The following is a 13,042-nucleotide window of genomic DNA, read 5'->3' on the forward strand; positions in this document are numbered from 1 at the left end:
GAAAAAAGCAAGCTCTGAGAGGACATCTAGTATGTGGTCCAATTTTTTGTTTCAAAACAAAGCAAAAACCATATGCAGAAGAGAAAAATTGAAATTGTTAGAGTCTCTGGACAGTGAGATTATGGGTGATTTTTTTTTCTTCTACTTACCTGATATTCAGATTTTCTTTCTTTCTTTTTTTTTTTTTAATTATTATATATTTTTTTGAGACGGAGTCTCACTCTGTCGCCCAGGCTGGAGTGCAGTGGCATGATCTTGGCTCACTGCAAGCTCTGCCTCCAGGGTTCACGCCATTCTCCTACTTTAGCCTCCCGACTAGCTGGGACTACAGGCGCCTGCCACCATGCCCAGCTAATTTTTTGTATTTTTAGCAGAGATGGGGTTTCACCGTGTTAGCCAGGATGGTCTCGATCTCCTGACCTGGTGATCTGCCTGCCTCGGCCTCCCAAAGTGCTGGGATTAGAGGCATGAGCCACCGTGCCCAGCTATTTTCAGATTTTCTATAGTGAAAACAGTAATAAGGAAAAAGACAGAACAAGTTATTTTTTAAATTAAGAAAATGGAGCCAGGCACGGTGGCTCAAGCCTGTAATCTCAGCACTTTGGGAGGCCGAGACGGGCGGATCACGAGGTCAGGAGATCGAGACCATCCTGGCCAACACGGTGAAACCCCATCTCTACTGAAAAAACAAACAAACAAAATACAAAAAATTAGCCGGGCGCAGTGGTGGGTGCCTGTAGTCCCAGCTACTCAGGAGGCTGAGGCAGGAGAATGGCGTAAACTCGGGAGGCAGAGCTTGCAGTGAGCTGAGATCCGGCCACTGCACTCCAGCCTGGGCAACAGAGCGAGACTCTGTCTCAAAAAAAAAAAAAAAAAAAAAAAAGAAAAAGAAAATGGAACAGATTGTGTTTCTGTGGAAAAAGACTAGAGTGAAAGTTCTCATAGATGCCTCAAGGAATTTGTCCATTTGTGTCACTGATACTTCCTTAGCATTTAGCAATATTGGCTAGTCAATCAAACACTAAGAGTAAAAGTAAAACAGTATTGACACCTTTTTGTCATTTCAGTCTTATTTCTGTTAGAACAAGGGTGGTCATTTTTCTGGTTTTGAACGTACCTGCTGATAAACTACCTCTGAGTTCCTAAGAACTGTTTGGGGCAATTAGTCACACTTTGACTGCTTTTGAATTAACGAGTTGTTTTCTTACACCCAGGGTTTTCCACGCAGACTGTAGCTGCTGTGGGAAACAGGAGGCAGTGGGATGGAGGAGCGCCTCAGGCTCTGCTGCAGATGATGGCAGTGGCCGACATCACCTCCACCTGCCCCACGGGGCCTGAGGGTGAGTCTGTGCTTAGTGTCAGTCGTCAGGAAGGAAAGACCAAGGACCCGTACAGCCCGGTGCTCATCCTGATGTGATAGTCTACTTCTCAGTACAACCCCTATAGATCTTGTATCAGACACTTTCAAATATGTAGTTTTGATATCTCCCTACTCCTAAAGAGACTTGCCTGCTAATTATCCTGGACAGACGACCACTCTAGACATGCACATATAAAGGAGGAAAAATCCAGGATGCCACCTTCCTCGGAGTGAGGGAAAATGCATGAGGAAGGGCAGCTGACTTGATTTACCTTCCAAGGCCAGCTCAACAACTTTTTTTGCGATTTCATAGGGTCATTTTTTTTTCTACCAGTAAAATTAGAATGAAAAGAGTAGCTATCTCTACAAGATTTAGAGAGTTAATAGTTCAAAGACACATATAAATTGCTTTGAAGCCAATGTGCTATTTAAATGTTAGAAGTGTTTAGGATATGATGATGTTTTCTACCTAAATTCCTTCATTTACATTTGAACCTCTCACATAGCCTTTCCTTAGAAGAGGATCATAGCAGGCTGGGTGTGGTGGCTCACGCCTGCAATCCCAGCACTTTGGGAGGCTGAGGTGGGCAGATCATGAGGTCAGGAGTTCAAGATCAGCCTAGTCAACATGGTGAAACCCCATCTCTACTAAAAATAGAAAAATTAGCCGGGCGTGATGGCACACACCTGTAATCCCAGCTACTCGGGAGGCTGAGGCAGGAGAATTGCTTGAACCTGGGAGGCGGAGGTTGCTGTGAGCCAAGATCGTGCTACTGCACTCCAGCACTCCAGCCTGGCTGACAGAGTGAGACTCTGTCTCCAAAGAAAAAAAAAAAAAGGGCCATAACAGCCTCCAACCTCTGGATGCTATCTTCACAGGTGGTAAAGCTTTTTATTGGCCGGGCGCGGTGGCTCAAGCCTGTAATCCCAGCACTTTGGGAGGCCGAGACGGGCGGATCACGAGGTCAGGAGATCGAGACCATCCTGGCTAATACGGTGAAACCCCGTCTCTATTAAAAAATACAAAAATCTAGCCGGGCGAGGTGGCGGGCGCCTGTAGTCCCAGCTACTCGGGAGGCTGAGGCAGGAGAATGTCGTAAACCCAGGAGGCGGAGCTTGCAGTGAGCTGAGATCTGGCCACTGCACTCCAGCCTGGGTGACAGAGCGAGACTCCGTCTCAAAAAAAAAAAAAGATTTTTATTACTGGTTTCCTATGTTCTTGATAACATGGGCTGAAAGGGAGCTAAAATTTGTACATGTGCTGTAAGTTGAAATATGTAAGTATATCACTGAAATGAACACTTATGTGTATAAATTGAGTTTTCCCTCAATTGTCTTATTAAGTTATAAATCAATTTAAAATAGGCAAATAGAATAAAAATTTTATCACACCGAAAAAGCCAGTTTACAAAGCAATGACTCTTCCCCCCATCAGCTATGTGACAAGAAGTCACTAAACTTTTCTATATCTCGGCTTCTTTATTAGTAAAATGAGAGGTGGGATTAGGTTACCTCCAAGGTTTTAACATTCTGTGATCTTATACAAATGCAAGTGAAGAAGCATTTTTATTTTTAATAACACTTTCCTCTTCAGATGGCCAAGTTACTATGATCGAAGGCATTCCAGAAAACAGGAAACAGTGGCGGCAGGAAGCTCCAGGAACTTTAATGAGTGTTTTGGCAGCAGCACATCTAATGAGTAGCTCATTTTCTGCCGATGAAGGAGAATTTGGTATGTAGTTTATTTTTAACAACATAACCAGTCCCCAGGGGAATTTTGTCAAGATTTGCAAATGCCGAAAGGGGATTAAAAATACCTTCAGCTGGGAGAGAGAATTGGGAGGGTGTCTAGCCTTTTCAGAAGCTGATTTGCTTTGTCCAATCCTATTCCAAATGCTACTAACTTTCTAGGAGAGTGGTGTAATTTTCTTTAATGCAATCAGCTGACAACTGGTGAAAAGTTTAAATAGGGCTAGTGGCTTTGCAGCTGATGATCTAGTATTGTTTTGCTCTACCTGACTCAGTTTATTTCTGACAGCTATTCAGTGGACTATCCCATGGACAATAAAAATACATCATAATATCATTTGTTTTTTCCTCCAATTTTTAGCAAGATTCTGCTTTTGTTTACTTTAAGGCAGGAGTCCCCAACCCTCAGGCCTCAGACCAGTGTCAGTCTGTGGCCTGTTAGGAACCAGGCCACACAGCAGGAAGTGAGTGGCGGGCAGGTGAGCATTACTGCCTGAGCTCTGCCTCCTGTCAGATCAGCAGCTGCATTCAGTTCTTATAGGTGCTTGAACTCTATTGTGAACTGTGCATGTGAGAGATCTATGCTGTGTGCTCCTTATGAGAATCTAATGCCTGATGATCTGAGGTATCCGAAACCACCCCCTTCCCTGCCCCCATCAAAAAATTGTCTTCCATGAAACTGGTCACTGGTGCCAAAAAGGCTGGGAACTGCTGCTTTAAGGGAAGCCAACCATCATTTTTTAAAATTTGAGGGGCCTGGATGTAATGGCTCACACCTATAATTCCAGGACTTTGGGAGGCTGAGGCAGGAGGATCTCTTGAGGCTAGGAGTTGGAGGATGCTGTGAACTATGATCACTGCTCTTCAGCCTGGCTGACAGAGCAAGAACTTGTCTCTAAAAATAAAGTTTGAGGGAAATCACATCATAATGAGGGTTTGGTCTTATATTAGGTATTCAAGTGTGAAATGCTACAAGAAAAGCTACTGCAGACAAGCAGGGATCCCAGGAGCATCTCCACGAGTGTGAGGTCTGGGACCTGGTATTGTGGTGAAGTGGGGTTGAGCAACAAGTAGAAAAACTAAGGTACTAGATACTCTTGGAGGCTGATAAATGTTTACAGAGTTAGGCGAGGCATGGTGGCTCACGCCTATAATTCCAGCACTTTGGGAGGCCGAGGCGGGCAGATCACCTGAGGTCAGGAGTTCAAGACCAGCCTGGCCAACGTGGTGAAACCCCGTCTCTACTAAAAATACAAAAATTAGCTGGGCATGGTGGCAGGTGCCTGTAATCCCAGCTACTTGGGAGGTTGAGGCAGGAGAAATGCTTGAACCTGGGAGGCAGAAGTTGCAGTGAGCCAAGATCGGCCATTGCACTTCAGCCTGGGGGACAAGAGTGAGATTTCATCTCAAAAAAAAAAAAAAAGTTTACAAAGCTAATTACCACTACAAAAACAAAGTAATTTTTAACTGTCAGTTGAGTCCCAACAATTAATGAATACACATTTTATAATAGTTTGAAAGAGGCTTTCTAATGGAATTTTTTTATGTGGAACAGGACATTTTACTAACACATCTAAATATCTTTGTTTCTCTGAAGTACGAAGCCAACAGTTTAAGATTATAAACTCATAATTAGTCATTAATGTCTCAGCATTATATGTTATTTGGAGATGATCTAGATAGTTAATGAATACCTATGATTTAACTTAGCTTAGCAAAACTCGAGGAGAAAAAGTTACCAAAAGGATTTGAAAAACCTTTTTTAAGTAAACACATTATAAAATCTAATTATTATTAAAACTTCTACCTGTCCAGGCTCATGCCTGTAATCCCAGCCCTTTGGGAGGCTGAGGCAGGAGGATCACTTGAGCCCAGGAGTTCGAGGCTGCCGTGAGCCATGATCATGCCACTGCACTCCAGTTAGTGTGACAGAGTGAGACTCCAACTCTAAACAAACAAACAAAAACCTCTTATTTCGTTACATTTATTTATTCCTTCTTAACAGCTATGTTTGGAAATTTTCAGAAAACATTGGACAAAGCTAGCCATCATCTTATTTCTTTATTAATCATTTCTATAGTTTGTGAATGTTAGGCAGTCACCACCAAAGCAAAAGCCCTAAGGTTAATACATGGATGTTTTGCTGATCAAATTACACTGCTGCTTTCATTAAACCAATAAAGTAGTCTTATTTACCAAAAATTTACCCAATTTATAATAATTAAAAGGCATTTGAGTTCATTTCTACTTTTCTGATACAATATTTCATTTAAGCACCTCCTTTTTCTTTAAGCCAATTAACTATAGCTCTTTCATATATTTTGGTAGTGAAATATCAACCAAACACAGGTTCAGCTGCCCTCCGCTTGCAAAATTGAATAACAAGGACAAGGTGCAGTAGAAGGAAAGTGCCTTTATTTTTCAGTGCTAGCAGTGGGGAGATGGTTCAGGCTCCTGCCTTAATTGGTTTTAAGAATTATCAGGCGAAATGCTAGGGCTTAAGAAGGGGAAGTTTGGTATGGAGGGCATGTGGGGCGAGATGGTGCAAGTCTACGAGACTTGTTCCAATGACTCAAGTTATTGCCCCATCTGGTGAATGGGCTGGTACCATCTCAGGCTTGTCTGGGCTGTAAATTAGCTGCGGCCTTGTAATCTCCTGGTGGGGTAGAATTTCATAGGCATCTGGATTGTCTCAAGATTCAGTCTCTGGAACTTCTAAGCAAACATAATTAGATAAGCCAGCAATGCAAGGGAGTGCTTGGTGGAAAGAAAGTCAAGATTATTATTTCATTACTAAAAAGTTAATACAGAGGGCTGCAGGAGGAAAAAAATTAAAAATAGGGCACACAGTTACAAAATCACATACTCATGATACATATAAACATACACGCAGAAACAGATTTTATAGCTTCATAAGGCTTTCATTTGCCAGTTTTCAAATAATTTTTCCTCCAACTTTATTTTTTATTTTATTTTTTCTGAGACAGAGTCTCACTTTGTCATCCAGGTTGGAGTTTTGGCTCACTGCACCCTCTACCTGCCAGGTTCAAGCAATTTTCCTGCCTCAGCCTCTGGAGCAGCTGGGATTATAGTCGTGTGCCACTACACCCAGCTAATTTTTGTATTTTTAGTACACACTTTCACCATGTTGGCCAGGCTGGTTTTGAACTCCTGACCTCAAGTGATCCACCTGCCTCAGCCTCCCAAAGTGCTGGGATTACAGGCATGAGCCACCGCACCTGGCCTTAGCCACCACGTCCTTTGGACTATCAGTCTCTTGATTACCTGTTCCATTGCCCTAAACAATTGTTAGCAAGCCAACCCTCAATTTGTACTTCTGAAAGGATGACTTTTAAGGGCACAGAACTTAAATCTAAACACTATTATTTGCTGACAAAAAAGGCACAGTCAAGGTTTAGTCAAGATAAGATTGCCAAGAAAGGTGTCTGGAACAAAGGTAAGATTTGTTATGTGAACTTTAAACCAATGCCTTTTCCATCTTAAAAATTTCTGGTGGCTTGGGGTAGGGGGAGGCCTTACAAATGAAGATTTCCTTTATAGATATAATTTTTTTTTTTTTTTTACAAAGAGTTTTAAAACAGGGCCTAATATTTAATAAGTGAAAAGCAGGCAAAACTGGAAGGCAGTGCACCTAAATCTTTCAAAATCAAGGATCTCACTTCTGTATTGAATCCTGGGTCCCCCACAAAGAGGGAAACACCAGGAGACTGTGCTCCTTCCTGCAAATACATTCCCCTGAGGCTGGTGGGTAACCTAATGCCAGTCAAGCTACTCTGTGAGCAGCCCGTCCCCAACAGGAGTCTTATACTTTGGTGGTGAGTGTTCCCATAACCTCCAGGTGTTCAAACCTGTCTTTTAATCTAAATGCACACAGAAGTAAGTAGCCCCATCCAGTAATAACCATTCACTGTGTGTACCCAGAATATCTGAGATAGGTCTCAATCAATTTAGAAAGTTTATTTTGCCAAAGTTACAGATGCATCCATGGCACAGCCTCAGGAGGTCCTGATGACATGTATCCAGGGTGGTCAGGGTACAGTTCGCTTTTAGCGAGACATGAGACATCAATTACTACGTGTAAATTGTACATTGGTTTGGTCCAGAAAAGAGGGGCAATTGAAGCAAGGTGGGGGCGGGGTGGGGGGAGGGCTTCCAGGTCATAGGTAGATAAGAGACAAAAGTTTGCATTCTTCTGAGTCCTTGATCAGCCTGTCACTGAATACACAATTTAGTCTGGCTCAGTGAATCTGCATCAGAACAGTTTTAGGGTAAAGATCCTGAGGCCTACAAGGAACTTCCTTGTGGGCAAATTGTGAGGGAGGTATGTAGCTTTATCATGATTGTATGTAGCTTTATCATGATTGTAGCTATCTCAATTAGGAATGAGATCAGAGGCAAGTTTGCCTGACGTAGTCTTTAACTTTTCTCTTGCCTTAGTGATAAATCGGTCCCGAGATTTATTTTCCTTTCACAACTGCAGCCGCTGTCAGCCACTTCCAAAAACTACAGCTTTTATCAGTGACTTGTCAGCCATTGCACACACAAAAATCAATTCTCTCTCACAGAACAATGTAATCTCTGGTACCCCAAAGTCAGATTGATCAAGTAACTTACTGCAAAAGACAGTAGAGCTTTAGATCTGAGAGGAACCTGCCCGTGACTCTTTGTACTCCACTAGGAAAACAGACCAACCTAAGGAGGGAAGAGTGGCACCTTTTCTGCATTCCTTGGGGGATCTTAGAGTCATTAGAAGTCTCCTGCGGATTCCTCCACGTGTTACTGGAAATGGCAAAAGGAAGGAGGAGCCAGAAGTGGAAGGAAATAGTAGAACAAGTTGTACAGGAGTCAATTTGGGGAGGTTTTTAAGGTACCTAAACGGCCAATGAGAAGTTGTACATTTTTCTCAGTAGAAGTCATGCCAAAAAGATAGGAAGCAACTGAAAAAGAAATTTCTGGAAACAGCATCCAAAAGAAGAAAAAGCAGAAAAGACCTTTAAAAAATGTTTATAGCCTAAATATTAAACTTTTAATTAACCTGCCTTCTGACCACAGAGTTCAAAAAAAAAAAAAAAAGCCTCTGTCTTATAATTATTTGTGATATGATTAAAAAACGAACACTAGGCCAGGCACGGTGACACACCTCTGTAATCCCAGCACTTTGGGAGGCCGAGGCGGGCGGATCAGGAGGTCAGGAGTTCGAGACCAGCCTGACCAATATGGTAAAACTCCATCTCTACTAAAAATATAAAAACTAGCCGGGCGTAGTGGCACATGCTTGTAATCCCAGCTACTCAGGAGGCTGAGGCAGGAGAATCGCTTGAACCTGGGAGACAGAGGTTGCAGTGAGCCGAGATTGCGCCACTGCACTCCATTCTGGGTGACAGAGCGAGACTCCATCTCTCAAAAAAAAAAAAAAAAAAAAAAAGCAACCCAACCAACCAAACAAATAAAAACAAAACTTTCCAAATCTCTTACTGGATTTCAACCAGGACAAAAATAAAATAGGTGTCCCATTCAGTTTGTCTAGTTCTGAAACTAGCTCATTTTTTTCCCCGATTGTGCACACAGAATGAATTAATTTAGACATTTGAAAGGATCTCATTTTGGCTACTGCTGCTTTTGACCATCCTGGGTTAGGTGAGTTCTGTTTCCTAGATATTTACAAGAGGACACCCCATAAATGTTATACATAAGTCCAGCTGGTGTTTTACCAACTGGAATTGGTCACAAATGAAAAACCAACCCACAATCTCAAACAATAGAAAACAGCTGCAATCTCCTTTGATTCAAACTTTCTCTCTTGAGGCAGAGATGAAAAACCTTGACCCCAACCTTCTGCTGTGAAATAGAGGAAGAAAAAAGGCAATTTTCTGCAGAGCTCTTTATCCGAATTTCCTGCCCAAAGACGAGACCAAAGCCCTCACTAAGAGAGAATTTGAAAAGTATCCAAAATAAAGTTTAGGCTTTCAACCAGAGTAGGAGGGCTGAATTCAGGAGAACTCACCTGAAGCACCTGATAGGACTTTTTATTTTTTAAAAAATTTTGTGGGTACATAGTAGGTGTATATATTTATGGGGTACATGGGACGTTTTATACAGGCATGCAATATGAAATAAGCACATCATGAAGAATGAGGAATCTATCCCTCAAGAATTTATCCATTGAGTTGCAGACAATCCAGTTGTACTCTTTACTTTAAAATATACAGTTAAGTTTTAATTGACTATAGTCACCCTTTTGTGATAGCAAATAGTAGGTCTAATTTATTCTATTTTGTACCCATTAACCATCCTTACCTCTCCCCTATTCCCCCACTACTCTTTCCAGCCTCTGGTAACTATTCTACTCTCTATGTCATGAGGTCAATTGTTTTGATTTTTAGGTGCCACAAATAAGTGGGAACATGTGATGTAAGTCTTTCTGTGCCTGGCTTATTTCACTTAATATAGTGATCTCCAGTTCCATCCATGTTGTTGCAAATGACTGGATCTCATTCTTTTTTATGGCCGAATAGAACTCCACTGTGTATATGCACCACATTTTCTTTATCCATTCATCTGTTGATGGACACTTAGGTTGCTTTAAAATCTTAGCTATTATAAACAGTGCTGCAACAAACATAGGAGTGCAGCTCTTTGATATACTGCTTTCCTTTCTTTTGAGTATATAGCCATCAGTGGGACTGCTGAATCATATGGTAGCTCTATTTTTAGTTTGTTTGGGAACCTCCAAACTGTTCTCCATAGTAGTTATACTAATTTACATTCCTATGCATAGTGTACAAGGGTTTTGATATGGTTTGGATCTGTGTCCTGTCCCCATCCAAATTTCATGTTGAAATGTAATCTCCAATGCTGGAGGTGGGATCTGGTGGGAGGTGATTGGATCATGGGAGTGGTTTCTCATGGTTTAGCACCATCTCCCTAGTGCTGTTCTCATGATAAAGTTCTCATGAGATCTGGTTGTTTAAAAGTATGTGGCATCCCCCACCCCCTTCCTTTTGTTCTGGTCATGTAAGACATGCCTGTTTCCCCTTTTTCTTCTGCCATGATTGTAAGTTTCTGGAGGCCTCCCCAGAAGCTGAGCAGATGGCCAGCATCATGCTTTCTGTACAGCCTGTGGAACTGAGAGTCAATGAAACCTATTTTCTCTTTAAAATACCCAGCTTTAGCAGTTTGAAATTGGACTAATACAGAAAATTGGTACTGAGAATGGGGCATTGCTATAAAGATACCTGGAAATAAGGGAGGAGACCACCTCTCATATTGTCTTATGCCCAATTTCTGCCTCCAAAGAAAGAAGAAGTAAAAACTAAAAGGCAGAAATGAAATCCACAGGCAGACAGCCTGGCACTGCACCCTGGGCCTGGTAGTTAAAGATCGACCCCTGACCTAATTGGTTCTGTTATCTATAGATTACAGACATTGTATAGAAATGCACTGTGAAAATCCCTATCTTGTTTTGTTCTGATCTAATTACTGGTGTATGCAGCCCCCAGTCATGTACCCCCTGCTTGCTCAATCAATCATGACCCTCTCACATGCACCCCCTTAGAGTTGTGAGCCCTTAAAAGGGACAGCAATTGCTCACTCGTGGAGCTCAGCTCTTGAGACAGAAGTCTTGCCGATGCCCCTGGCCGAATAAACCCCTTCCTTCTTTAACTGGGTGTCTGAGGAGTTTTGTCTGCCGCTCGTCCTGATACAGAAATGTGGAAGCAGCTTTGGAACTGGGTAACAGGTGGAGGTTGGAACAGTTTGGAGGGCTCAGAAGAATAGAGGAAGATGAGGGAAAGTTTGGAACTTCCTAGAGACTTGTTAAATGGTGACCAAAACATTGATGGGGTTATGGACAATGAAGTCCAGGCTGAGGAGGTCTCAGATGGAAATAAGGAACTTACTGGGAACTGGAGTAAAGATCACTTTTATTATGCTTTAGCAAAGAGGTTGGACAGTGCCCTTTCCCTAGGGATTTGTGGAACTGTTAAATTGAGAGAGATGATTTAGGGTATCTGGTGGAAGAAATTTCTAAGCAGCAAAGTGTTCAAGATGTGACCTAGCTGCTTCTAACAGCCTATGCTCTTATGTGTGAGCAAAGAAATGATCTGAAACTGGAATTTATATTTAAAAGGGAAGCAGAGGCTGGGCGTGGTGGCTTATGCCTGTAATCCCAGCACTTTGGGAGGCCAGGGCGGCCCGATCACCAGGAGTTCGAGACCAGCCTGGCCCACATGGCGAAACCCTGTCTCTAATAAAAAGACAAAAATTACCTGGGCATGGTGGTGTGCACCTGTACTTTCAGCTACTTGGGAGGCTGAGGTGGGAGGATCGCTTGAACCTGAGAGGTAGAGGTTGCAGTGAGCCAAGATTGCGCCACTGCACTTCAGCCTGGGCAATGGAGTGAGACTCCGTTTCAAAAAAAAAAATGTAGAGGGTAAATCTGTGTTATCTGTTTTTTATCATGTGATGAATACATATTTGGTCTCTGTTTCTTTTTCCTAGGATACAGCTCCTAAAGCCCTTAGAATCCTTGAAGTAGTAAGGGTGTCTTTTGCAGGCCAATGGGATGACTGGTGGTTGGGGGCCCCTTGACAGTTTCAGGATGGGGGCTGGTTATCAGAAAGACCAAGGCAGGATTAAGATTGGAACTTTCAGCCTCTTTCCCCCTATCTCCAGGGGGACAGAGGGGCTGGAGACTGAGTTCAATCACCAATGGCCAATGATTTGACCAACCACTCCCAGGTAATGAAACTTCTATAAAAACCCCTATATGGCAAAGTTTGGAGAGCTTCTGGGTTGGTGTGCACATCATGTGGTGGGAAGGTGGTGTACCACAAACTCCACAGGGACAGAAGCCCCTGTGCTTTGGACCCTTTGCCCAATGTACTTTTCCATCTGGCTTTTCATTTGTATTTTTAATAATAAACCAGTGATAGTATTTTCCAGGGTTCTGTAAACCATCCTAGTAGACTGTTAACCTGAGGAGGAGTTGTGGAAATCCCCGACCATGTAGCCAGTGCAGACAGAAGTGTGGGTAACTTGGAGACTTGCTACTTGAGACTGGCCTCTGAAGTGAGAGCAGTCTTCTGAGACTGATCCCTTCTTTAACCTTTAACCCTTGGAGTTCTGGGTAGTTAGTGCTGGAATTGAATTGAATTGTAGGACACCCAGTTGGTGTCAGAGAATTGGTTGATGTGGGTGAAGCAGCACTGTTGTCTAGGGTAAATACCCGAGATTCATTGTCTCATGGCCATGGAAAACTAGGACGTGGACAGACCCCACAGTGAGGTTAAAAGCAGAAGTTTACTAGGTGAAAGTGTGGCAGGATGAGCCACGGACAAAACGCCTCAGACACCGAGATAGTGAAGGGAGTGGCTTTAATCAGCTGGGAGCATCAGCAGGCTAGCGTCTTAATATCTGAGCTCTTCAGGTGCTCAACTTCTGTCCCTTTTAAGGGCTCACAACTCTAAGGGGGTCCACGTGAGAGGGTCGTGATCGATTGAGCAAGCCAGGGGGTACATGACAGGGGCTGCAAGCACCGGTGGTCAGAGTGAAACAGAACAGAACGGGAGGTTTCACAATGTCCTTCCATACAATGTCTGGAATCTATAGATAACATCAGTTGCTAGGTCAGGGGTTGAATTTTAACTACCAGGCTTAGGTTAGGCAGGCCCAGGCCTGGTTTCAGGTCTGGTTCCTAGGCGTCGGGCTACCTGCCTTTAGTTTTGCTTCTCTTTTCTGAGTATAAAACAATATAAAACAATATATATATATATATATATTTTGAGGGAAGAGAGAGTCTCTCTCTTCCCTCAAAAGAAAGAGAAAAGCTGTCTGCTACAGAGAGGGGTCCTGGAGAACATGGCTTGCTGCTTCCACAGTGAAATGTATTTTTATAGATGAGCCTCAGGGGGC

The 13,042-nt window shown here is 42.8% G+C and overlaps 1 protein-coding gene across 2 annotated transcripts in view; it reads left to right on the plus strand.

The window, feature by feature from the left end:
• NEK5 (NIMA related kinase 5) overlaps window positions 1–13,042 on the plus strand; it is a 100,122-nt gene that overhangs the window by 69,841 nt on the left and 17,239 nt on the right. Inside the window, exons 19-20 of one of the 2 annotated variants that reach the window (XM_030922027.1) lie at window positions 1,215–1,340; window positions 2,955–3,092. In XM_030922027.1, coding sequence (XP_030777887.1) covers window positions 1,215–1,340; window positions 2,955–3,092 — 264 coding nt within the window. Of the gene's footprint in view, window positions 1–1,214; window positions 1,690–2,954; window positions 3,093–13,042 lie in introns of those variants that run through there. The other variant, XM_010352915.2, reaches the window with a different exon arrangement.

Source organism: Rhinopithecus roxellana, chromosome 18 (assembly GCF_007565055.1).
Source record: "Rhinopithecus roxellana isolate Shanxi Qingling chromosome 18, ASM756505v1, whole genome shotgun sequence".
NCBI classification, from domain to species: domain Eukaryota; kingdom Metazoa; phylum Chordata; class Mammalia; order Primates; family Cercopithecidae; genus Rhinopithecus; species Rhinopithecus roxellana.